The 26526-nt window shown below is 47.6% G+C and overlaps 2 protein-coding genes across 3 annotated transcripts; one reads left to right on the forward strand and one right to left on the reverse strand.

The window, feature by feature from the left end:
- Positions 1 to 6949: 6949 nt before the first annotated feature.
- Positions 6950 to 12431, forward strand: LOC123054198 (uncharacterized). 2 transcript variants are annotated; one of them, XM_044477917.1, is made up of 7 exons: positions 6950 to 7862; positions 8704 to 8900; positions 9003 to 9055; positions 9428 to 10889; positions 10985 to 11079; positions 11186 to 11414; positions 11498 to 12194. In XM_044477917.1, exons 2-7 carry the CDS (start codon positions 8750 to 8752, stop codon positions 12058 to 12060), a joined length of 2553 nt encoding a protein of 850 aa, XP_044333852.1. In that variant the 5' UTR covers positions 6950 to 7862; positions 8704 to 8749; the 3' UTR covers positions 12061 to 12194. The 2 variants fall into 2 exon arrangements, with proteins under 2 accessions (XP_044333852.1, XP_044333851.1); XM_044477916.1 differs by having other exon boundaries at positions 6953 to 7862; positions 11165 to 11414; positions 11498 to 12431.
- A 221-nt stretch (positions 12432 to 12652) lies between these two features.
- LOC123054200 (rop guanine nucleotide exchange factor 3) lies at positions 12653 to 15275 on the reverse strand. Its single transcript, XM_044477918.1, has 7 exons — positions 14617 to 15275; positions 14410 to 14526; positions 14157 to 14311; positions 13987 to 14061; positions 13608 to 13898; positions 13169 to 13501; positions 12653 to 13038 (listed from the first exon to the last, which is right to left on the reverse strand). The coding sequence occupies exons 1-7, from the start codon at positions 14939 to 14941 to the stop codon at positions 12922 to 12924; spliced, it is 1413 nt and encodes a 470-aa protein (XP_044333853.1). The 5' UTR covers positions 14942 to 15275; the 3' UTR covers positions 12653 to 12921.
- Positions 15276 to 26526: the final 11251 nt, after the last annotated feature.

Here is a 26526-nt window from a genome sequence, read left to right on the forward strand (position 1 = left end):
CACCCAGGCCAGAACATCATGCCAAATCTGCCTGGAGAAGGGGCAGCCAACGATTATATGCTGCATGGTCTCGGTGGCCTGGTCGCACAGGACGCATCTGTCGTTGTGAGGGAGACCATGGCGAGCCAGCCTGGCGGCAGTCCAACAGCGGTCAAGATCGGCCAGCCAAGTGAACATCTTGACTCGGACGGGAGCCTAGCACTTCCAAGTCAGGCGCCAGAATCTCGATGTGATTTTTATTATGTTTGAGATGTTTTATACTTCCGGCGAATTTTATAATAGATCTGGATCATTTTTCGTTGAAAAATAAATAAATACTTTCACTCCGCCAAACTGATCGTCCTTTGTCAAAACTGCTGGCAAGGAAGGAATGAAGGATACATCAGAGCATCCCTATAAAACCAGAAGAAAAGAAAAGACAAAACGGGTTACATCAGACCTCGCAAGACAGAGTTGCTTGTGTTTCTTTGTACTTTAGAACTGTGGAGAAGAGATCGAGATCGAGATCGAACGGCAGTTGCATGGGGTTGGGTTTGGATTAGGACCCCGTAACAGCCAGTTTTAGTTCTTGGTGTAATGCGCGGACAGCTGAACGGGGACAAAACCTGGATGGCCGGTGAGGCGTTGGCGTCGAACATAAGTACACTTAGCAACAAAACCCTGGGCTGTTAGGCGACTGACGGATGGAACAGGAATGATATATCCAAATCGCCCTTCTTTTCTTGGCGAGGCCGATTGATTAGCCAGCCCAGTGGCGACGCGTACGCGATGGAATCGATCGCCCACCTAGCGGCAGAAGGCGGACACCAGTCGGCGTCGCCGTGCGGATGCCACGCACGCTGTCACCGGTGCATGCCGTCCGAGCGTGCGCGCGCGGAGAAAGCGGAACCTCCTTATCCGCGCGGTCCGAGCGTACGTCTGCCTGCACCCGACGCGTCCCCGTGAACCGAATTGCAGCACAGCGCGCACGCTGCATGACGCGTCGCTGGCCACGCCGTCCGGAAGAGCAACTCGTGGCAGATCTGAGACTGAGAGGAAGGGAAGGGAAGGGAAGGGAAGGTTGAGACGTCGCCGGAATAAAATACCGGTCGCCCAGCGTACGCAACGCATACATGGTCGCTCGCCTGTTCTGTTGGGCAATGATGGCCGGACGCGAAGCCCACCGGCCGACACGAGCGAGAGCGACAGCGACCCCTCCGCCAACCTCCATCCCATGCGGCAAAAAAACACATATTTAACCTGAGGACGAAAAGAATTCATAATCTGAACTGCTTTTAAAAAAATTCATTGAGCTAATCGTTTCGAGTGGCGCCCGACAGATAGACGCCACACTATACTGTGCAGCGCCTGACTCTTAGGCGCCACACGCCGGTCCAGCGTGGCAGCCCGGGCCCACTCCTGGTAGTGCAGCGCCTAACAGAAAGGAGCTGCACAGTATAGTGCAGCGCCTAACTGAAAGGAGCTGCACTACCTTATATTAAAACTGTTGTAACTTTTAATCCGTGCATCCGATGAAAACATGTCTTATATGAATGTTGTACATTTTTTCGTGTTCTACGCAATGATGGCATTTTCATTTATGTTAGGATCAATTTGCTTGATGAAAACCCTGTTGCAAAAGTGCATCATAATATAACTGACAGAATCTGTTAAAATTTACAAACTTGGCATGATGATAGCCACTGACCTATAGCTCTTACGCTTTTGCAACCTACATGAGTTTTGCACTGCATAATGTGTACTTTCACGCATGCCTATGCTTGCCATGTTAATCATCTTTAACATGTTCATTTCTTGCATCTAAGTGACTAACATGATATAAGTGAACTTCTGTTACAGAATGTATTTTGTAAGATCCATAGTAATTAATCCTGGCATTATATGAATATGATCTAATTATGAAACTTAGAAAATATTATGTCTACTTTAAGTCCATGTCATTTTCACACCCACTAAATATGTGCATCACTATGTTTTGAAACAGTAAAGTTCCTAAGGCAATGGTCTGCCAGATTGACACATTAATTTCTTCGAGTTCATCGATATCATCAGAACTTTGCATTTTATCAGATATATACTTACATAGCCTTAAAATTTAGCACCTATAATGTTTTCTGTCAGTAGCAAGAGCACATGTTCTCTGATTTGGACTCTGTCTTTAGGATACTGGAAAAAGCTGAGGTCGGTATTGATGAGGAACACTAGATGAGAAGAAAGAAAACACATGCCAGATCTGTTTGGCTACTTCTAGATGCTTCCACTCTAGTGTAGTATTTCTTTCCTTTTCTTTTCTATCCTACCTACTGTTTTCTAGAGTCTTCTAGTTGTGAGTAGCTATGAGTAGAATGGTGAAACTTACATAATGTTTTCTAGAGTATTCCAGCTATAAGTAGAAGTATGTGAAGGCTTCCCAAAGCCCTATAAATAGAGGTCCTCGCCTCTACTTTGGAGGCAGACTATGTACCCCTACCTATAATAGAACTTGTTGTTCTTATCTAAGATCTTGGAGTAGATCTTGTGCCCTAGGAGTTCTGGATTGAACTCTTGCCGCCTATCAACCTACATTCGCCTCTAGAGCGATATCTAGCGCAGCACGTTGAAGCTGTTCCTTCAACACTTGTGATGTACACATTGTAGCAGCAAGGTGAAGTTGCTCCTCCACAAACTTTGTGCTGCTTCAGGTGGTATCAGAGCCTCGTTGACCCATACTAGTTCTTGTTGTCCTCTTCGAGAGTAAGTTACAGCAAGCAATGGAGCAATTGGAGAAGAGGATGAATGCTGTTGAACAACAAATCAAAGAGCTGCGTGAAGATCTTAATAGGAGATTTGACTAGCTGGTTGAGATGATAAGAAAGGGTGTCCCCCTGCTACCAATGAAGGAGATTCATCTAAAGAAGAGGAAGATGTTCATCAAGGAAGAAGGAGAGGTAATCTTGGAGCAAGACCGCCACGACAACATGTTGTTCAACGTGCTTCAAGAAGGCCAATTTATGTTGAGCCTTCTGAAGGTGAAGAATATGATGATGCCCTTGAAGAGCCAAATCTCTACGCATATCGGAGAGCACCCAACCCTACGTATGCAAGAGATACATACAAGGTGAAAGCTGAGATCCTAAGTTTTAATGGAAATGTTGACATTGAAGGGTGCCTGGATTGGTTATATGAAGTGGAGACTTTCTTTGAGGTCATGGAGGTTCCGGAAGATCGTAGAGTTCCTTTGGTCGCATACAAACTGAAAGGAGGAGCCGGTGCATGGTGGCATCGCGTTCATATGTTTTTAACATGGTATAAGTGAAGTTCTGTTACAGAAAGTTGTATCATGAAAGTTGTATCAAGTGAACTTTCTGTAACAGAAGTTCACTTATATCATGTTAGTCACTTAGATGCAAGAAATGAACATGTTAAAGATGATTAACATGGCAAGCATAGGCATGGCGTGAAAGTACACATTATGCAGTGCAAAACTCATGTAGGTTGCAAACGCGTAAGAGCTATAGGTCAATGGCTATCATCATGTCAAGTTTGTAAATTTTAACAGATTATGTCAGTTATATTATGACACACTTTTGCAACAGGGTTTTTATCAAGCAAATTGATCCTAACATAGATGAAAATGCCACCATTGCGTAGAACACGGAAAAATGTGCAACATTCATATAAGGCACGTTTTCGTCGGATTCACGGATTAAAAGTTACAATAGTTTAACTCCTTTCAGTTAGGCGCTGCACTACACTGTGCAGCTCCTTTCAGTTAGGCGCTGCACTACACTGTGCAGCTCCTTCCTGTTAGGCGCTGCACTACACTGTGCAATTCCTTTCAGTTAGGCGCTGCACAACCAGGAGTGGGGCCCGAGCTGCCACGCTGGACCGGCGTGTGGCGCCTAAAAGCCAGGCGCTACACAGTATAGTGTGTCGTCTATCTGTCGGGCGCCACTCGAAACAGTCAGCTCAGTGAAATTTTTTTGAAAGCAGTTCAGATTATGAATTCTTTTCGTCCTCAAGTCAAATATGTAGTCAAATATGTGTTTTTTGCCATCCCATGCTGCATGCATCGACCGCCGTCGGACCGGGTCGCGGTCCACGTATGCCCCGACCTTCCATCGCGCTAGCCGGACGTACGGCCGCCGGCAGAAGTACAAAGGCATGTTTATTACGGTCTTGTAGAGCTATCCAGACCAGCTACGTACGTCTCTCTGTACTGTGTGCTGTACAGTACGTATACGAGGAGGCCCACTGTTTCCGGCCGCGTGTACGCAGGCGAAAGTAAAGAAACTGTGTGTAATACGAGGTGTACGAAATGACATACTACCACTGATACTAAGAAATGTTTGACATGGAAAAAGAATGAAGGAAAAAGAAACGGATGATGCCGGAATGCTTTAGTTAGACGCTTCTTATTGTATCTCATGCTAATCCAACTGATTTCCGGCGAATCTTATTCTAGTTGGTTTGTCACATCCTCGGAATTAAGAATTGGATGATGACACTTGCTGCCGCTGCCGTGCTAGGAGGACAATTATTATTATACAAGATGCAAAACCTACAGGTTGTTTCCATTCGCCTGAAAATGCTGGTCAGAGGAAACCAATGTGGATTGGTGAACCAAAATAATTCAGACAGATATTGCTTTGCATGAAAAAGCTGGAGAGATTGAGGATACATTTATTTATTATATCCTAAATAATTCAGAATTAGGCCTTTCTTTCTTCTATAAAAAACCAGAGATCATTCTAATTAATTCAAGTGGAATAATTGTATATCATAATCATTTTTAAGCTTATTTATTGTCCTATTTAATTCCTTTTGTGGTCAGACAAAACCAATATGGATTGGTCAACTAGAAAGTCAGAGAGATACTTGCAGGAAAAAGTCGAAGAGATTGGTGATAAATTTATTTATTGTCTGATAAATAATTCAACGTGAAACTTTTTTTCATGTAACTCTAATTAACTGAAGCAAAGGAGGGTCGTGATTGTTTTACTTTCCCTCACGCAAGCGTGCCCACGGCAAATCCCCCCCCCTCCCTCCCCCTCCCTAAGTTTAAGCATTCAACCCGTGGATTCTCTTTCCCTCTACATGTCGCTCCGGCTGCTGAGTGGCGGGGTGGGGAATCCTAGTGCGTCGACTCCGGCTAGTAATTTAGGTTATGGCTTTTTAGTCCTTGCAGGGGCGGTGTTCAGACGGATGATTGGCGATTCATATTTGATTTGGTCTTGTGGACTTCGATCATCCATAAATTTGTCCGTCAAGATGAAGATGATGGAGCTCCAACGTAGATTCATACCGTCTCTTTGGGACGGCAAGGTTAGGATTTCTCCATGTGTGCATGATGGCAATATATGATGACAACTGCTTCGGATCGATTTAAGGGTTCAACAACGATGATTGCGGCTTCAGGACACCCGGTCCTTAGATACACGTGCACGAAACACTTCCCAGTTGTTATCAACAAGGTCATGTCGGCTCTGGTATGAGAGTAGCGACGGTGGTGCATCGGCGACTCGTTCTGGCGGGTGCTTTTATACTTCCAATGAACTTTTACATTAGATCCGGATATTTCACAAAATAATAATAATTAAAACAAAATAAATTGTATATTCTAATCACCGTGCAATGTTGTAATCATAGTTCACTCAAATGAGCTAGTGAAAGTTGCAGTTATTTTGAACTAGAGGTTAAATTTTGACATTTGAATTCAATTTCACCTCAAAAAGTCCTAGGTATATTTTATGAGTGGGATTGACACGAAGAAAAAAATGATATCTGACGACAAAGGCTGCACGGTGAGTCTTCGTCAAATGGATCATGTTGGATGTTGAAATTAAAGTGATGTGGTTTGGATGTTGCTCTGCTCGGTGCTCCGAGGAGAGAGGTTGGTCGGAAATGTGCACAAACATACTCGACACACCCAAAAGGAAAACATAACCACGAACACTGAGCATATAGAACTCAATACTTTACACAAGTAATTCTCCTTGCTTACTCCATGTTTCCTCTTCAGAGTTCATGTAAAATTTATGCAAAAGTACCAACAATTGTTAACGAAGACTGAGAGAAGCCCTACCGAAAATTGGAAGTGGTAACAAAAAGGCGACATAAAATAAAGACCACATGACATCACTTAACAACAACCACGTTTTTACGAGGAGCAACCAACATCATAACACCACCGAGACGACACGACACATCCTTAGTTCCTCACCGTGCACTGACTACTACAACATATCGAAAGAACAAAGCTCAACACGAGGATGCCCTTCCCTTGCCGGATTGTCATTTCCATCAACTTCACAAAGCAACCAGAAGTACATACAAGGCGACACTGAAAAATATAACAAGGCATCACTTGACGACAACCATAGTGTCATGAGGCACCAAGTGAACTGAAAATGAACTATCATCTAGCTGTAAAAGCACCCCTCTTATCGGTAGCACATTCTTTATTAGGACGTCGAGCCACTCGGGCTTCATGTTTAGAAAGTGTTTTAATGCATTGCGCATTTAGAAACTGATGGTTTGGTGCCAAAAGTTATCAGCCAGTATGTAGGCAAGCCAAAAATAAGTTTATCTGCCAATTGGTTAGCCACCAACTTTTCCTGCCCACCTCTCAAAACCTTTTAATTCCCCCATTTCTCATTTGGGGAAACTTTTGTCACACTTGTTTAGATGTGACATTATGAATTTCGTTTGCACGATAGCTATTCTTATATAGAAACATGAATGGACTTAACAATCATATATAAATTATAATAACATGTTGTGTTTTAATAATGATGATGTTTTACCACTTCATGTCTATTGTCCCAACCTAGTATATAGTGGCATGTTCAGGGGTGTATGTGTCAAGATTTATTCTTCTCTCCCCATTCCTTTGCCAGCCGCCACTACGTGTTGAGCTTGATCGAGCAGCTATGACGTACAAAAAGAGGGACACGAGGGACATACCAAAACAGAGAGATATATCAAATCCAAACCCCCCTCTTTTAATCCGCTGCCCCTCCGTCGTCATCAGAGAGAGAGAGAGAGAGAGAGAGATGGTGGTAGGAGAGCAGAGTAGGCAGTGAGGCCAAGGGGTTCCTCCACGTCCCAAGAAGCCTGCCGATTGCTAAGGAGGAGCCGTGCATGCGTCCCCATGGCGGACGGCTCAGTTTGCTGAGGGACACAGAGGGAGAAAGGATCATCTTCAGAAAAAGGCAACAATTTCTTTCACACGGTCCTGTGAAAAAGGAAGGGGCTGTGAGTATCTGTTCATCCGCATTTGGGTTGTTTCCTTCCATCTCTGAAGGCCTGGGGAATTAATTCGATCTCGGCGCCGGCGTCGGCGTGTTTCGCCGGTCCGCTGCCAAGAAAACCGAGGATCAATCAGAAGATTGTTCCGGCGCTCGGGTCTTCCCTGCCTGTGAGATTCTGAATCGCCGGAGGCCGAAGGACTGAGACTCCGCCGGAGGCGTGGCCTGCATGTTTGCTCCGCCCTCTTCCTTCCTTCTGCGTGTGTAGATCCTTGCGAGGTATTCCTCTCCGGCGTGCCAAGTTTCTCGATTCTGGACGTGGATTCCAAGTCTTGGGGGTGGGGGCATCCTTCCTCGTGGAAACCGAGGAGGCACGGCAATAACAAGGAGGGTTTCCTGCTCTGCCAGAAGATCATTCCAATCTGTTTTCTCCCGTCTTCAGTTGGCTTCTTCATTGCTGAGAGCCGGGAGGTCGGATTCTGAGTTAATCTCTGAATATCGGTGCCGAGTCTCGAGAGGCGGAACACAAGGCGATTCAGAAGATTCAGCAGTCTGTTTTACAAGAACAGAGGTCAGGGCGACAACCTGGTTGTCACTTGGTGGGTCCTGTGATCAACACTCGCCGGTAAACAGGTAAATTAACCAATCTTGATCTTGATATTCCGTTCATCTGGTTAGACAGTCTGATTAACTTGGCCCAATACGAACAGAACTTTCAGTTTGTTGTAGTGCTCCGTCGGTGCTCTGTTTTTTAATGACGCAAAGGCAAAGTCCATTTTGGTACTATATTGTTTTATTTATAGAGAAGAACGGGCATTTCGGTCAGCTAGCAGCGTTTGGGAGATGCTTAATCCAACATGATAGCTGTTCCTTTCGTTATCGGAATGAGGGGGGAATGAATTGAAATCTTCAGAGTTCACAATTTGCCTTTTCGATGCCCCGAAATACTTCTGCCTCCTCCGGTTCCAGTTAATCTGTTCTGCATATTTACCTTTCCGATGCCCCGGAAAACCTCTGTCTCTACTTTTACTAAATATGTGGCATATTTGCCTTTTCAATATTCCGAGAAGCTTCGTGCGTCAAATTTTGCTCCTTTGATTCTTTCAAGTTCTTGTGACACGGTTAATCGTACTAAAGAATGTAATACTAAACACGAAAGCCTGTAACTCTAACCACGTCGAAGCCGACATTTGCATCCGGTAGGTGCAATGTGATCCTTGCCTCTTGTCGATATGGTCTTTGTCTTTTGGGTCTTTGTATCATTTCTCATTCATTTATTTGGTGCGCTGTATTTGTTTATGGGGTTAGTTGTGCCACCATTCACTAATTGGAACATACTTTGAGAAACTCTGAGTTGTTGGGACTTGGGAGGGTGGAAAAAGGGGGAGGCTTTGGTTGCCATTATATATTCCTTATTTTGTGCTGTTCAGTGTTCACACAACTTTCGTTTAACGCGTGTGCTTTATGCATCCAGGTTAACTCGTCTGAAGAGAGTCCTTACAAGATAACACCGTTTGGCCATGTTGTCCCCCAACATGGCAAACAAAAGTTACAAACAGCGGAATGAGAAGGTTCAGGTTGGTTGTATGTCGGGGCTGATCCGCATGTTCGACTTCCGTCGTGGTCAAAAATATCTTTCAGATGGGAGCCGACGGATGAATACATATTCAGGTGAGGAACACGATGCCATTGCTTAGCAGCACTATACTAGTAAGAGTTAATGTATCATCTGGTCCATGAATTTGCTAAAGGTAAACTGTGTACTTTGTGCAGTTAAAAGGGGTCTAAAAGGCTCTGAGGATTACAACAGAATCACGGCTGCAGATGTAAGTTTTGAATCGACTGAAAACTATTATTTTCCAGTTTTTCACATAGGAAGTACTCTCTCTGTCCCAAAATAAGTTCATGACTTTAGTTCAAATTTGAACTAAAGCCACAACACTTATTTTGGGACGGAGGGAGCACAAAATAGCGCTATAAACCTCCAAATGTGGTAACTTTGGAACTTCTTTAAGCTTTGAAGACACTTAGTACGGATATTTTAGGTATGGCAGAGTACTATGTAATATCAAATTTATTAGCGTACAAAATAGATGCAATCTTTTTTATTTATATGCGGTACGTTGGAGTTTAACATGGTCAGAAGTATTTCTAACATCTTGAAAATAACTGCGAATACAATCAATTGCCTTTCTCAGAATGACAGAGACCATGGAGCTGAAACATTTTATGCCGGTAGGCCAAGTATTAGAGCACTGATGGAAGAAGAGATGGCCAGTGGCACACAGCCCTTGAAGCAAACAGAAAGAAACACGCTGGGGATATTCTCTAGTGATGTTAAGTCTGTGAATCTGCCTGAAGGATCTGAGATTGACCTAAACTTGGCTGCGAGTCTCATGGAAATTTACAGAAGTCACAATGGAAGTCAAGACAGCAGCGATTCTGTTAAATCCGGTAACATTTCTTATTCAGTTGACCAAGAGAACAATGCTGATGCTGGTGCACATCCCAGTCGGATACCCTGTGTTATTCAAAAAGCACTAGAAGATGTGGCCGAAGCGGTAATAAGCCATCAATCAGCGAATGCAGAATACATAACCAGCAGCGGCGAAGCTAGGTCCAAAGAACTGGTTGACGCACTGCAGCTGCTGAGCTCAAACAAAGAGTTGTTTCTGATGCTTCTGCGAGACCCGAGCTCTAGATTGTTACAGTGCCTCCAAAACCTCTATACATCCCTAGGAGGTCCCAAGTTAGAACCCGCAGATTCTGATGAAGTAACTAAGTTGCAAGGTGCGACTAACGGCATAGAGCAGTCGGAGGTGTCACCAAGTAAAGTGCAAAGAAAGTATAATTCTTTCTTGCAAGAGGATAAGTTAGTCATGAGGAAACCATCACAGCTAAATGATACTTCCCGTGGCCTTAGCACAATAGTAATCTTGAAGCCAAGTCCTGCAAGAAGTCAGGGTAGCCTTCTCTCAAGTAGTGTAACTTCTTCACCACTATCAAATCATAATAATACGCCAGGTCAGGTTGAAAGTGGCAAAGCTCCTCACCATTTCTCTCTTAGAGAGCTTAGAAGGAGGCTAAAGCTTGCCACCATGAGTAGTAGCACTTTCCAGACTGCTGATCCACCCAAGCAGTTTGCTGTGGAAAGTATGTCGATAAGTTCAGAAAGTACAGATTCTTCTGACTGTGAGATAGCTAAGGAACCATCCAGTGTTGACAAGAAAACAAACTTTAGAGATAGTGGAATTGGCATGGGGAATGATGCCACTCATGGTGTCGGCTCTTTTTCCTATGAAAAGGCTAGGAAGCATCTCATTGAGAAGCTAGACAATCAAGATGAAGACATTTCTCAGACTGTACAAAAATCAGAATCCATTGGGAGATTAATTTCACATCCGGAAGATGGGGCATTTTCTCCCAGTCATTCCCCTCCAAAGGAGGGCATTAGTATATCTCAGGAAGCTACAGACTCAAGTTCACAGATAATTGAGCAAGATGATAGTTCAGCAAATTTTAGCCCACCAAGCGAAGACGAAGAGACAGAACCGACCAGTGCAAGCTCTTCAGGTAGTAAAGAGTTGGATGAACTCAGGACAGATCATGGCAACCATCTATCGGAGGAGAACACTATTTCTCAGGAGCTAATCGATGAAGGTATGTTGCTCATGTTTATGAAGTTCAAGACCCCCTTCTCTTCAGCTTTAGTTTTTTGTTGTTGTAATGTAATATACACATCCATTTGTTTGCAGATGTTAAGAACATGCAAGATGCAGTGGAAAACCTACAGCTCTCTACCGAGGTTGAAACTACAAGTGAAAGCTTTGAACAAATAAATTCAGACCAAGTAAGTCAATACCTTTTAGCAATTTCAATACAAAGTTGAGCTTTCTTTTCTACAGTTGATGAATAAACTTCTCCCCTCACTGAAGTTATCTTCCGAAGAACCACAGCCCACGAATGCGTTACCAGAAGTGACCATGCATTCTCCTGAGCACCCCGTTGAGGAACAAGACGATCACAGTCCATCAGCAGTCGTTGGATTAGCCAAGCCATCCATGTTGACATTTGCTTGCTTGCCAGAGAATGCTGATGAAAAAGAGGAGAAACTGAGCCCACACTCGGTTCTGGATCCTTCCTTGGCAAATAGTACCAGTCCCAACCATAAAACTCGAAAGCAAGGTACTTGAGTGAAAATAAGAAATTCCACCTCTTTTTTGCTTTTGCAATCGATTGATAACAGAAAAAATTGTGTGTGCTTGCAGATGAGTTGTCCATGCCTAGCTCAAGAGTTCTTTTCGAAGAACTTGACACTCCATCTGAGACGTTGCAGACTCCTGTTCTTTATGATAAAAATGAAAGGGTTTCCTTCATTAAGTCTGTGCTAGAAGCGTCAGAATCGCTGGCCGGGGGCTGTTCGGAGAGGTGGTATATGGATGTGTCTGTGCTTGAGACATCTGTATTGGCTGAAATAGGAATGTCATACTGCCTGACGGACGATGTGGTTCTTCTTTTTGATTGTGTTGAGGAAGTTCTTCTCAAGATAAGCGATGATTTCTTCGGTGCTGACCCATGGGTAGCTTTTCTGAAGAACAACGTGAGACCAGCACCACTGGGGATGGAACTCGTTAGAGAGGTGGCCAAGTGCATCGATTGTCTTGTCGATGATACTGGAACTCCAAAAGCATTAGATGAGGTGGTGCTGAAAGACCTGGAAAGTGGACCGTGGATGGACCTTCGATGCGATGCTGAAGATGCTGTCATTGATGTGTGGGATGGCATGCTTGACGACTTACTGGAGGAGATGGTATTTGACCTGTGGTTTTAAGATTGTAGATCTTTGTAGTCATCCATGAAGTTACATCGGATCAAACCCGGCCTTTTGGCCGTACGGGAAAAAAAAAGTTACATCGGAAAAAACTGAAAAAGGATTTAATAGATTTAGCGGTGTTTTCTTCTATAGAGATGAGGATTCAGCAATGTCCTGTTATAAGGAGGTAATGGAAAAGTAAAGTGAGTATGATAGATGAGATCTCAAAAGATTATAGAGTTAGGCAGTTCATCATGATAGGGTTGAATCCCATTTCCCGGATGGAGCAAATAACAGTTTTATTTCACAGCCCGGCGCTGTTAGTTGTATAATCCTGAATAAATGTGGTTCCAAACACTAGGAATTGTTTGGTTATGCTTTACTTCTCACTTCATGGTGTTGGTTGTAAAGGTGTGAGAATAGGAAATATGAGTTTGGGTGTGTATAGATTGTTCCCTTGACTGTCTGAAGAATAATTTCCCTCAAGGGCAGGATATATAATTCTCCCTGTTTATGATATATTACAGTTCATACTCTGGTGAATCATGTCAGTTGCCAACTTGAGAGACCCATGCCCATCCATACAAGAGAAACATTCACAAGTGACAAGTGATACTGTACTCTTTGGCGTCCATTGTCATCATAGAGAGAATGCAATGCAACTGAGGGACCATGGGAATGGAATGAATGTAGCCCCAAGCATGGCTATGCTAGGGCCGGAGTAGCCTACTGTGCTCATGCTGCAATCTTCCATTAGTGTACTACTACCACTACATGTTATGGCATAATGTACATATTGTTGGACGGATGTATGGACCGGCATTTTGGTTTTCTGGTCCAGGTCCAGGTCCAGGCAGGATGAACAAATGATCATCATCATCAGATCTTCCTCGCCGACTCGTCGGCGAAAAGAACGTCGTCTATACATGTCACTATGGTGTACGCCAGGCTCTCCAGCACCCTGGAGTAGCTCTCCAGGACGGCCTGCCCAACGTCCTGCAGCACAAGCAATCAGATTCATCACATCACAAATTCACAATTCAAGCCTGTGATGAGATCGAAAATCTTCAGTGGGTGCAGTTGAAGGCGGCTTTGGTGTGGTGATCATGGATTCATGGTCGCCTACCTTGTTGTGCTGTATCTTGCTGGCGTCGAGCGTGGTCTGGGAGAGGCCGGGGAAGCGGTGCTTGAGGCAGAGCAGGGCGTCCTCGGCCCGGCTCGCCAGCATCACGTTCTTGTCCGACTCCATGAGGTCCTTGACGGCGCCCCACGGCGACCGAGCGTGGCCGTGGCCCGCCTTGCGCCGCCACACGTGCATCGCCGCCTCCACGCGGTCCGCCGCCTCCAGCGCCTCGTGCTCCGACGAGATCTCCAGGCAGTCCAGCAGGTACTCCGGCGAGAACTTGCCCGGGAACGACATGCCCCGGTAGAGCGCGTCGCCCACGCTCGCCCGCCCGCACTGCGCATTTGGGTGCCAGCAACCTTTGTCAGAGGAATCGCGATCGGGAAACTAAAAGAAAAGTTTCGGTTTCATGGCGGGAGGTTTGAGGAGGCTGGCAACCCACCTTGGGAAGCGTCTGCGTGTACGACTCCGGGATCTTGATCTCGGCGAGGATGCCGTTGTTGATGGCCATGGCCGCCTTGTGGATCTGGCTCGCGCAGTCGTGCTTCTGCCGCAGGTCCCGCCGGGCCGGCTCCGTGAGCCCGGACTTGGTGACGCACGGCACCGGCAGCCACCACCGCTCCTCGCCGCGGTGGCTCGCCGGACGGCACGGCGCCGAGTCGTCGCAGCTGTCCTTGTGCGCCTTGTCGTTGAGGTACCAGAATTCCGTCTTCTGGAAGCCGTCCAGGATCTCCTGCGCGCGCATCATCAATCAAATCAAATTAAGCCCACGTGAACAGCAAATTCTTGGAAGGCGCGAAGGAAATGAGCTCGGATCTTACGAGCAGCATGTCGTCGAGCTTCTCGAGGGCCGGGAGGTTGACGTAGATGTCGGATCTCGGCCTGGTCGCCATCACCTGACACAACCAGAATGCATATATTTCAGATGCTTTGCCAGTGACATGGAGGTTGTATGTTTCGAAGCCATGGTGGTGATGTTTCGATCCCTCACCTCTCGGGTCGTACCGTCGGGCAGGATGTCCTTGGACGGGAAGAACTCGACGATGTAGTCGCAGACGGAGAGCAGGCAGTCCATCTCCCGCCGCCACATGGACTTCTTCTCCACCGGCAGGGGCTCCAGCCGGTGGCAGCTCCCAAAAACGGTCGCTGCAAGCAGAGTAAGCAGCACATGTCAGGGTCCTCTGTTCTATTGGCAATAGTAACCTCTTCCACAAAAGGACAGGCCGGCGTGCTTGATTACTTACCGTAGAGGTTGGTGATGGCGTTGGAGATGGCGGCGGCGGTGGAGACGCCCTTGCCGCCGCCGGACATGTCCTCCCCGAGCAGGAGCTTGGAGAACCTCTCCTTCATCAGCTGCAACTCTGCCAGCCCACACCCACGAGTACATTAGCGCATGAGCATACCTACAATGGACAGGAGCCAAGAACCGGGAGCAGCAGAGAAGTGCGTACCGGTGCAACCGGCCTTGCGGTCACGCGCGCCGCCGCGCCGCGGCTCCGTGCCGAGCCTCTGCAGCAGCGGCGCCGGCGGCGGCATCCGCGCCGCCAGCTTGCAGACCGGCCAGCGCGGGTACGGCGACCCGTACGGGCTCCCGGGCTCCCCGCTGCACTCGGACGACACGTCGGAGGCGGCGCCGTCGTCCCCGTCGTCGCGGCGGAGGTTTAGCGCTCGCAGCACGCCGGCCCGCTGATGGTCGAGGGGCACGTCATCGTCGTCGAAGTCGGCGTAGTCGGACTGCGAGCCCTCCTCCCACGTCGACGACGTCGGCGTGTCCATGTCTATCCCCGCGCATGCACCGTCGACCGCTTAGTTCACGCACAGGCACAGCTCTGGGCGGCGCGTGCGGCGTGCGGCGTGATGGTGCGCGCCGGGTGATCGAGCCCGGGCAGGAAGGAATGGGAATGGGATAGCGATGGTGGTGGCGCAGTGGAGGAGTAGGAACATGCGGGGGGAGTGGCAGCGGGGACAAGGGACGAGCAGAAATAGGTGGCGTCGCCATCATGAGGCCCCACGATGACGCCCGCCCGCCCGCCCGGTGGCCATGAGGTAAACGGGCGTGCGATTCCCTCGCTGCCGCCGGCGATGCCTCCTGCCTGCCTGCCTGCCGCGGGAAATTTTCTTTGAAATGTGCAACAACTTACTGCCACCACAGTAATCCAACTAGGAGTATCACTGTGCGCCTGGCACGCAGCGCCAGGCAGGGCTCTGGCGCTCTGCCATGGGCATATGATCACGTGCCCGCCCCACAACTTGCTTAACGCACTAACGACCAATCAACCATCATGGTCTGTCCCCCTTAAACACCGCATTAGCGGCCGCGTGGCTGGCGTGGAGGTCGCGTCGCCGTGGGCTTTACCTGACACAAAAGTCGCGGGCATGCCGGCCACCCCACCGGAGCAATAATGGCGACATTACGGACGGCCAAAGGCGGCCAAAGGGGAGAGGAAAAAGGAAAGGAACCGTCCTCGCCGCTGCGGCCTTTCCGATCATGACCCGGCAGCCGCGCGCCCCGAGGAGCGGAGCATAGTGCCCGATCGTATTCTCCTCGCAAAGCCGCCATTATTTTACCTTGCACCCTCGTTCTCCATGGAAGGAAACAGTCGCTTTTCTCTCCTCGTCCCCTGTACACATCCTCCGTTCGTTAGCCTTTGCAACTAGTACTAGGATAGGATAGGATTGACGCAAAGGCGCTCTAATCTAATCTAATCATCTGCACTGGTGCCGTGGTAAGTAAAGTACAGAAAAGCGGGGTGTTTCTTTGCTGTCACGGCTCACGAGCTGTGGTACAGGAGTAGTATACTACTGTGGAGGGGGGTTCAGATCATGCAGAGGAGAGGCAGAATAGAATACAGCTCTTCTGGCCGCTCAGCTTAGCATAATAAGATGCTAGTGCAGTACTAATTCTAGCAGGAGTACATGTTTTTTAGCTTATCCGTGGCACGCCCATGCCGACTCTTGATTGGCCTGTATGCGCATCATAGGCCTACGATGTAGCCCCACGTGCCTACGCGCTAGCTGCTTGCTAATGACATGCTTTGTGCTGATGATGCCTGCTAAGCCTGGCTGGCTGGCTGTCTGACTGGCTTCTCGCTGAGTTGTGCTGTATGTTTATATAAATGCAATGGATCATGGATGGACTTTTCTTTTTGAGCTTCTTTTTAAGTTATGGATATTCAAAAGGGTGTTATCCTGGATTAGTTGGGATTACATTGTTTAGTAGCTGTTGTACATTATTCTCTGCCTTCTATATAAATATGGTACTTAATATACTCTTGAAAAATATCATTGTTTAGTAGCACTCATATTTAACCGCTCATCAAAATGATTTTTCCTAGGTTTTACTATTTCCGGAGGATTCATTAAGGCGACCAAAGAGCATCAACAATCACACTGGTGAATTGCCACCCAACTGGATCCCCTGTATTCAGCACAAACGTCTGGACTGTCCGGCAGCCTCCCAAACTCAGCCCATATGTGGGCAGGATATGCGGAGACCAGACGCGTCACATCGGATTGATGGGCAGGGCCCGTGCTAAAAGCCTACCACCCACTAAGGATTCACGACGGACTAACAAACCTATGCGATCATGGCGTACACTCATGAAGGACAAGCCAGTACAAACCTCTTAGTATCTTTACAACTTGAAGACTCCCGAGAACATAGCCGGTCTAGGAGGCGCAAACCCTCCAAAAGTAACAAGATTGAGGTTGCTTGTGCTTTAATAGATAATCTCCTTCATAGTTAAACTCTCTCAAGATTTGTCTTTTGGATTGGAGAGGTAGGAGAGGAAAGCAATGAGGGGATTAGGTCTCAAAGACTTGGCTCGATGGTTGGAGTATAAAGCTCTTTGAAATTAGCACAAGGATGTGGTGTTCTCTCTTGGAAAATATGACGGGCGTGAAGTTTGCTTCGAGTGAAATGTTGTATAGGTGGGGGTATAAATAGGTTGGACCATAAATTTGACCGTTACACACTTCTTAACATAGTTCGAAAACTCCGGAATGGTTAGCTCAGAAGTTCCAAATAGTGCTAAAGCTGACAACTTTAGAATCGCTCAGATGATCCAACCTAGAAGTATTTGGAGGCTCAGAGTGGATTACCTCGCAGGTGGCACGCTCTTCGAAGTGCCTCTGAAAATTTTGAGCGGGGGCTTTGAAGGTTCCGAACAGGATATATAGGGTTTGCTAACTTTGCTCGATGGTTTCGAGTGGAATGTCTAGTAGCTACGAACAACTAGGGTTTTGTCAACAACTATATCTATATTATCGCTCGGAGAGTCTGTAAGTACTCAAAAAACTTCGAAAGAGTGAAACATAGGTACATATAGTGGAGAAATGAAACTTTTTTAGGGCTTTGGTGTTTGATCTTTAAGCACATGGACAAATAAACTCAACTTAGCAACCTCATTCCTGTTTCGAAAATATCGTCATACCTATGGATTCAGTGTGATCTTAGATCACTAAAATATAAAAGCTAAAGTCCTTGGCTTGGCCATCACTTGTCTTCATGAAAAATATTGGGGTCACCTTTCATACCCTTTGTTTCAACCTAATGGAACTTTCCTTAGATAAGCTTGTTAAAGCATTAGTTCCTTGAGATATATTGGCATTAGTTACCAAAATTGATGAGGAAAAATAGATGAGAAAAATAAAAGTATAATCATATGTCAAATATGTTTGGCTATTCTAGATACTTCTATTGTAGTCTGGTATTTCTTTTCTTTTCTCAACCCCAGCTACAGTTTTCTGGAGTCTTCTAGCTATGAGTAGAATGGTGAATCTTAAATAATGTTTTCTGGAGTGTTCTAGCCATAAGTAGAAGTATGTGAAGGCTTCCAAAGCCCTATAAATAGAGGTCATCACCTCTAGTTTGCAGGCAGACTATGCACCCACTACCTGTAGTATAACTTGTTGTTCTTATCTACGATCTTGGAAGATCTTGTGTTCTAGGAGTTTTGGATTGAACTCCTGCTGCCATACCGGCCCTCTCCGCCTCTAGAGCGATATCTAGCAGAGCACATTGAAGTAGTTCCTTCAACTCTAGTGTTGTACACTTTGTAGCAACAAGGTGGAGTTGCTCCTCCACAACCTTGTGCTGCTTGAAAAATCCACCAAGGGGATTAAAGGCACTTTCAATAGTACAATAAATCTACCATATTTATTTAGAAGCCAGCAACCTGAATCTAAATCACCAGTTAACACTACTCCGTCACACACCTGCTTTACTTGGTTCCACATAACAACAATAACACCCCAGAGTGTTCTTTTAAATCGATTGGTGCTCCAATTATTCTTTGTCACTGTAGCTACAAAATATATTGGCAGTAAAAGAAATGAAATAGTCTTAGGCCCTCTGGGAAACTCAAATATCAACATCATATAAAATGGAATATTGTTAAGGTATGGCCCAAGAAAAATGAGCCTAGCCCGATATGTATGAAATCTACCTTTCTAGGGACATACTTTCTTTTCTTCCTTTTCAATGGTGTTAAGCCATCCTTGTTACACAACCTCACAATGTTCATAGGAACTAGATGTTTAGGACTCCTTTGATTCAAAGGAATTTCATAGAATTTTTGAAGGGTTGGAATCCTTAGAATTTTTTTCTACATTGGCCATTTGATTCATAGAATTGAATCCTATAGGAATTTTTTCGTTGGGATCATCTGTACTAGATTTCATTGCAAATTGAGCATCCACTCCAACCTCTTTTTTCACTTCATTTGTTTTTCCTATAGCATCAAACACTCTGTGCTAATCCTATGGGAATCAAGTGGGCATGCCACTCCAATCCTTTATTTTTCCTATTCCTCCTTTTTTGAGAATCCTACGAATCAAAGAGGGTCTTAAATGGTAAAGAACCTACACCACAAGTAAAAATTGAAGCATAGCTATATTATTTCTTCTCTAACATTACCAAAACACATAAACTCAATTTTATGAAAATTAACCTACATACAGAGACTTGTTCAAACAAGAATAGAACAAACTTTAGATTTTTGGCTCCTTCTAAATCATCTTGAAACATGAAAACAATATCATCCACATACTAAGTCCCCTTTCTACCAAGTTTGGAGCTACACCCTCAATAACCCGTGTTGTGTGCTTTAACAATCAATTAATTAATTATATATATTTCATCATTAAATAGAACTAGAGAAAGAGGATCCCCTACCGAAGTCCTTTATCTTCTTCAAAGTATGGCCTTCCTTGGTCATTAACTGTGACAACAACTTAATCACTACTTATTGTTTGCATGACTTAACTAATTCATTTTTCAAGAAAACCTTCTTAGTTAAAAGTTAAAATAAACCTCAGAATGGACCAACTTATGTTATCATATGCTTACCTGTATGAATTTTGTGTGGAAAAGGGGTTTTTCATTACTCATGGTGGCAAAATATCGTTCTTACAAGTATTGACGACTTCCTCCACTCTAGAACCCAGGCATACGGTTGTGCGTCGATTTCTATGACCATAAGCGGCTAAGCAATGTCTGACTCTATTCTGGGAGCGATTTACCTAAGAGATGGCAAAACCCCTAGCATCAGTTAGCAGAGACTTGATGTCTTGCACTATGGCCGTATATCTCGATCTGTTCTGAGCCTTTTCTTGGATCATGGACACGGCTTCAGCGTTGTTCAGCTCAACTCTCGCGGAAGGGTTGTTCATTGAAGAACTATGGAGAGGCCCTCATGGCGGACAGTGAGTTCGGCCTCCAATGCACTATCACGTGTGATATGTCCACAACATTGTGAAGATGATCTCGCCGACTGCGTCAAATAGCACCATACCTGTCCTTTTTTTTCTCGAGTACGCAGGAAAGTTCGTACTATATATTATAGAAGGGAAAAGGGGGTAAAGAGCCCCTCCACTTTGGGTTTACATACACATATTTACACCCAGAACTCCACCTGATATATTACATATAACTAACTCCTCGCCTCATTGCCCACTTCTAGAGCCACAAAGAAGCTCTCTACGTCTACTTTGATGATGCCGGCCGTTTTCCACACTCTGCCCTCCTCCTTTATACGGCGTAGTACTCCTTTCACCGATGGTGTTGCACCATCAAACACAATCGAGTTGCGGTGTTTCCACAGTTTCCACATAACGAGGAGGATGAGGGCGCGGATGTCTTTTCCCTCACCTTTGTTTCCACCCTTACTCAAGCACCACTCGGTTAGCCTTGTGTCTCCAGTTGGTATCCACTCTTGCTTGTTCATCGCCATGCATATCCTTGTCCAAATCTCTCTCGCGAAAACGCACTGGGCGAGGATGTGGTCTATGGTTTCCTCCGCTTGGTCGCAGAACGGGCAAGCGTCCTGATGGTCCAGCCCACGCCATGCTAATCGGTCTGAGGTCCAGCACCTGTTACGTAGGACGAGCCATGTAAAGAAACGGCATCACAGCGGCGCCCTGGACCTCCACGTGAACTGCTCTGTCGGCGCGGTCTGGCGGCCCCAGAATCTCGCGTTGTATGCCGATTTGGTTGAGAAAACACCGTTTGTCACCCATGCCCAACGCACTGAGTCTTCTCTGTCCTGAACAAGATGGATCTCCGCTAAACTGTCCCACAGTGCTAGATACTCCTGCAGTAGCTCGGGTGATAATTCAGGCCCGATGTCAATGGCCCAGGCCGCATGATCTGGTGAGGCAGAACGTGAGATCCACCATACCTGTCCTAGTCGATCCATTCGCTTCCACATATGATCCGTCTATGTTGAGCCTTGTCTATCCCTCAAGCGGACGGATCCATCGGAGCTCCTCACCGGCAGCCATATTTTTTGCTTGGCGTAGTCATACTTGAGCCGAGAATGGCAGGTGCAGGAAGAACCATCTTGCCATTCTCCATGTTTCCATGGGGGTATAGCTGTATGCACAAGAGAACGTTTACATATCCCACCGGAAACGTCAGCTGGCCTTGGTTGGTGGAGCCACCTTATTATGTGTTAGCTCGTTACAAACATGCCATGTCCGCCAAAGCGTCACCAGTAGAACCATCATTAGTGTCTCCGAGAGGGGCTCAAGCACACCCAACAGCCACTCCGGTCCAACGTTGCAGATAGAATGTGTTAGAATAAAACCGAGGCGTACCGTTGATCATCCGAGAACCAAGCAATCACACGAGCACGATGCCGAGATTTGTTAACGAGGTTCACCGATATGGCTACATCTCCGGGGTCTGACTATGGGCGCTTCTTTTCATGACACCGCTACAATACCGCACCAGGTCGCCCTGGACGCCGGCACATGTCGCCGGCTTCCCCTGCGCTCCTGTGCTATTATGTTGGCATAGGTCACATCGTGTGTCTACCCCCACTATATATGAGAGGCCTAGGATACAAGTGTCCTATTTGGACACGACTCCACATCCTATGTAAACTCAACATAACTCATAGTCCAACTGTAACCTACCTTGTATACTATATTCGACACAACTCCAACAAACTCCACCTTGGCGAATATTCTCCGCCACCTTGAATTCGTCAAAGCGTCAAACTTCCATGTACATTGGACTTGAGATTATACCGTGAGTACCGCTGCTACTCCAAAGACTCCATGTGACTCCACCTACAACTTGTAGTCCCCTCTTTTCTTGACCACAGTCAACACTCAAGCAAAATTAAGTTTCTTGTTACTCTAGTTTGTGCTCCCAACTTCCAGAGTATTAGTCCAACGCTATCACACACTGATCACTGACTGCGTGAAAGTGAACAACTCACATATTGGATGTCACACATAAGAGTTACTTGAACTCAATATCACCGCTCCTTTCTTGACCGCCTGTCTGAAACTTGAAGGAATTTCACCATTGCTTGTAGTCAGCCCGAGTCAAATTCGCAGTTGTCTCGCCACATGTATGACTACCAGAGCCCTGGCCTGTCTCCATGTTCCGTGCGTACCACACGCCTCGCCGCTATTACTGCGTCGAGCCTCCACTGTCCTGGTCGAGTCACAAGGGTCGCGAACCCACACCACTCAACCCCACTGCGGAGTACCATCGGTCATCGCCATCCGATGACGAGTTTCACGCTTCCATCAGACCACTGGGCTCCAGTCCGAACTGCGTGTTACTCGCTTTTTTCCGCTTGCTGAATAGGCTTCGATTCCCTGGATCCTTACACCGTAGCCCCTCAATCCAGCTCCAGCTTCAACATGACTCCGTGGTAGATGATCAGTCCACCCCTTGCACCCCGTCGACTTCAAGCTCCGTGTGCACCGTCTTGACTCAACCCCGCGCCATAGTCTTGTCGAAGCCACACAAGCACTCGTGCCTGTGCCACGTGTTTCCACGCGTAGAAGTCGGTCACCATCAGCATCACGCTCCTATGTCGTCATCGCCGATCCCACCACCGTCTTTTGTACCAACGGACTCGCGTCGATCCGTCAGACTGAGAAGTCCGACCCAGGCGAACTTATCCGGCTGCATGACACGCTCCAGACTCCTCAAGCCGTCATCGTGACAATCGCCATCCATACATAAATGTGTATCAACAAAGAGAACCAAAGCAAAGTCCACATAGCCTTCCCGTGTGAACATATCAAATCAGATCAACAAAGCTAACTAGCTCAAGCACCTGATCCATCACACTTCTGTAGCTAACCTTTTCTTTTTCTTTTCTTTTTCCATGACTTCATCACGATCTGACTAAACCCTTGTGTCAATTTTTTTTTCACCAAACAAATCTCCGTCACGTATGTAACAACAGCATCTCTCCGGAGCACCACACAGCCACGCACTCCTGCACATCGCACAACAGTAGCGCCACCTAGGCCATCGGCTGCCTGGCCTGCCTCTCCTGGGCCACCTCCAACAGCCTCGCACCAGTGGCTTCGTCCGGCGCGCATCGCCTGCTGCTAGGCCTCAGCCTTGAGCCAAAGCACCACACAGTTCGCTCAGCGTCAGCCACGCGCCCGTTATGCCGCCGCCGCTGTTTGTGATTCCTACTGCCGCACGGGTCTTGCTTCGACGCGCTTCTGATCCGTCTTCTTCAATTCGCCGCTGACATTAGCAACTGCCCTGATCGAACACGGAAGTACCGCGTGACAACGATCCGCTCCATCGCAATTGTTCTGCACCGCGATCCAATTCAACGATCTTCTTGCAAAGCGCTCCTCTAGACCAACAATCCTTAGCCTCCGAGCAACCTAGCTCGTGATACCACTTGTTATAATAAAATCGAGGCATACTATTAATCATCCGAGGACCAAGAAATCACACGAGCACGACGCCGAGATTTGTTAACGAGGTTCATTGATATGGCTACATCTCCGAGGCCTGACTATGGGTGCTCCTCCCCATGACACCGCTACAATACCGCACCAGGTCGCCCTGGACGCCGGCACATTGCCGCCGGCTTCCCCTGTGCTCCTGTGCTATTATGTTGGCATAGTTACATCGTGTGTCTATCCCCGCTATATATGAGAGGCCTAGGATACAAGTGTCCTATTTAGACATGACTCTACATCCTATATAAACACAATACAACTCATAGTCCAATTGTAACCTACCTTGTATACTATATTCGACACAACTCCAACAGAATGGACGTCCAATGATTGCCATTTCGTAGCCATGGCTTGTCAATGAGTCACCGCATGCGGACATCTGCAATGGAAGAAATCTCACAATCCACACCACATAGGGGACAAGTGTAAGTGATCTCCAGCCCTCGGGAAAGTTTATTGGACCATGCAGCAAGGGAATTTGACACAAGGCATCATGCAAAGACTTGGACCTTTGGGGGAGGAGGAGACCCTCGTCTGATCTTCTAGATGGCGTGACGACCATCCGCTGCCAAAACACCGCACTTTGTTTTCTCTGCCTATGCCCCTTTTTCTCCAGCTATGCCTCCAAAGGACATGAGAAAGAACGTATGTCATGGTGAGCCGAGTTAATTGCACAGAAGTACCACAATTGAGGCATCACATGCAGATTGGTACCACGATTGCTAATTTTTACGTGTCAGTACCAGCATTGCTCCAGACTTTTGCAAAAAGGTCTAAACCGCGTATAAACACGTATTGACGGTGTATCTGACTGGCGGGGGCCACCTGTCAGGCGCCGATGTGGCAATTTTTTTACAGAAAACCCCCTTACTTTGCATGTAAGACGGCGGAGGAGGCGGACTGGGTGGGGATCCAGAGCACGCCGTCGACGGTGGTGGCGATGGCGGGCACGGTGCCGGTGCCGGTGGCGGCGACGATGGCCGGCTCGGACTGCTGCAGCAGCCAGCGCACGGTCTCGCCGTCCGACTTGTGCCCTAGCTCGCGGGTGAGCTGGAAGATCCCGGCGAAGTAAGGCGGCCGGCATGCGGATCCGGCGGCCGCGGCCCTCGACCTTGGTGTGCCGGTCCCGGTTCCTCGGCGGCGGCTTGCGCACCACCATCCCGCCCCCGCCGGCCCCGAAGAGCTCCACCGGCTCCGGCTTGGGCACCACCATGTACCCCCCGCGTACCGGCACCGGCACCATCGCCATCGCCCCCGGCTCAGCCACCCCGCCGGCGTGCGCTTCCCCCTCGCCCAGCGACCTGTCCTGCCCCTCCGACTCCATCCCGGCAGCGGGCGCGGTGGCCTGGTGCCCCCGTTGCGGGAGTAGGCGTCACCGGAGGAGGTGAAGCCGAGCTCCTCAAGGCCATCGAGGGCGGGGGACCGGAACCAGCCGTTGAACTTGGCGTAGCGTTCGCGGCCGAGGCGGATGCCGTAGAGGGCGAGGCGGCGGGCGGGGCCAGGGTGCGCGGCGAGGATCTTGGAGGCGACGGCGACGCGGTTGCGCTCTTGCCCGGAGAGTCCTCTGGCGACGAGGTTGAGTGGGGTGGTGCGCCAGATGTGGCGCCATCGGGAGGAGAGGATGGCCGTTCGGGCGGCTTCCTTGGTTCTGGGGAGCAGGGAGATGATGGTGCCGAGGAGCTCGTCGGGGAGGCGGCTGATGAGGTCGAGGCCCTCGTCGCCGCCGCCATCCCTGGTCGTCGGGGGATCTTGCGCTTCGGGCTCGTCCCGCTTCCGCTTCTTGGATGCGGAAGCCACCGCCGCATCGTCCATGGCCGCCGCCGCCGCCAAAAGAGATGAGTTTGTTGGAGAAGAGCACGAGGAAACAGCCACTGATAGCGGTACTCTAGTACTCTTTCCCCAGCCACGATAGTTTATGTGATTACGTGCGAAGTAAGGGGGTTTTCTGTAAAAAATGCCACGTCGGCGCCTGACAGGTGGCCCCCGCCAGTCAGATACGTCGTCAATACGTGTTTATACACGGTTTAGACCTTTTTGCAAAAGTCTGAAGCAATGCTGGTACTGACACGTAAAAATTAGCAATCGTGGTACCAATCTGCATGTGATGCCCCAATTGTGGTACTTCTGTGCAATTAACTCTGGTGAGCCTATGAATACCGTGCAAGGGCCATGTATTGAGCACATAAGTGATTGTTGCCACTTGATTAAAAATTTCAAAAGGTAAGATGCATTGAGTTGTCGTTAAAGTAAAATTTCAAAAATATGTGATAACGCAACATTATATTTAGAGGCAGGTGACCAGATGAGTTCATTCATGAAATTTGGTACATGTCAATTTTGATTCAAATTTACAACTGATCATGCCTTTTTCATTTGGAATGAGTGAGACCTTGTGTTTTCGTGTGATTCTTAGACAACAAATTATCCTTCATGTTCTCTGGCGACCGTTTGCCACGGGGAGCAGCGGCGTAGCAGGCCCCGGGCTAGCAGGGCAGTGGCCTGAGGCGTGAGGGCAAATCTCTTCGTGTACTGTAGCATCACGGCTGGCCTGGCGTAGCGATTTCCTGGCTACTGCACTGACGGGGAGCATCCTGACGAACCACCCTTGAGTTGCACGATCTCCATCTGATGGATGGCATTTTTCGCACCCCCCTAAAAACCCTTCAAGTGAATGAACTTTCATGGGAGTTTTTAAAAACCACCCCCTAAGAGCATCTGCAATCGGACGCCTCAAACCATTTCTCATACGCCCGGTCAGTGACCGAACAGGAGAGAGAAGGAAAAACATGACCCAACCGGACTTCTCATATCATCCTTATATGCCCGGACTGTCCGCGAACCCTCATATCCATCTCAAATATGGGGAGGATATGAGGGCTCGCGGACGCGCACGGGCATTCCGCCACATAGGACGCGACCCCATCCCGGACCACATTTTCTCTTTCTTTATTCATTCTTTTATTTCTCTCTCTTCATCTCCACCAATTACGTGCAAGTGACCGGACATATGAGAAGAAAAATAAGAAGTGTGGCTTAGCGGACGAATAAATAGGGGCTAAAAAAGACACGCCCGGTCACTGACTGGGCTCGTCCGCGGGGGTTTGTGGGATGAAATTTGCTCATCGTGG

This window comes from Triticum aestivum, chromosome 2D (assembly GCF_018294505.1).
Source record: "Triticum aestivum cultivar Chinese Spring chromosome 2D, IWGSC CS RefSeq v2.1, whole genome shotgun sequence".
Taxonomy (NCBI): Eukaryota; Viridiplantae; Streptophyta; class Magnoliopsida; order Poales; family Poaceae; genus Triticum; species Triticum aestivum.

What these genes read in the sequence shown, in the direction of transcription:
- LOC123054198 (XM_044477916.1), top strand. Translation starts at nt 8,750, where the DNA reads ATGTTGTCCCCCAACATGGCAAACAAAAGTTACAAACAGCGGAATGAG. An exon ending in ACGGATGAATACATATTCAG is followed by an intron (nt 8,901 to 9,002) that starts GTGAGGAACACG and finishes TACTTTGTGCAG; the next exon opens with TTAAAAGGGGTCTAAAAGGC. An exon ending in TCAGGAGCTAATCGATGAAG is followed by an intron (nt 10,890 to 10,984) that starts GTATGTTGCTCA and finishes ATTTGTTTGCAG; the next exon opens with ATGTTAAGAACATGCAAGAT.
- LOC123054200 (XM_044477918.1), bottom strand. Translation starts at nt 14,941, where the DNA reads ATGGACACGCCGACGTCGTCGACGTGGGAGGAGGGCTCGCAGTCCGAC. An exon ending in CCGCAAGGCCGGTTGCACCG is followed by an intron (nt 14,527 to 14,616) that starts GTACGCACTTCT and finishes GTGGGCTGGCAG; the next exon opens with AGTTGCAGCTGATGAAGGAG. An exon ending in ACACGCAGACGCTTCCCAAG is followed by an intron (nt 13,502 to 13,607) that starts GTGGGTTGCCAG and finishes CCAAATGCGCAG; the next exon opens with TGCGGGCGGGCGAGCGTGGG.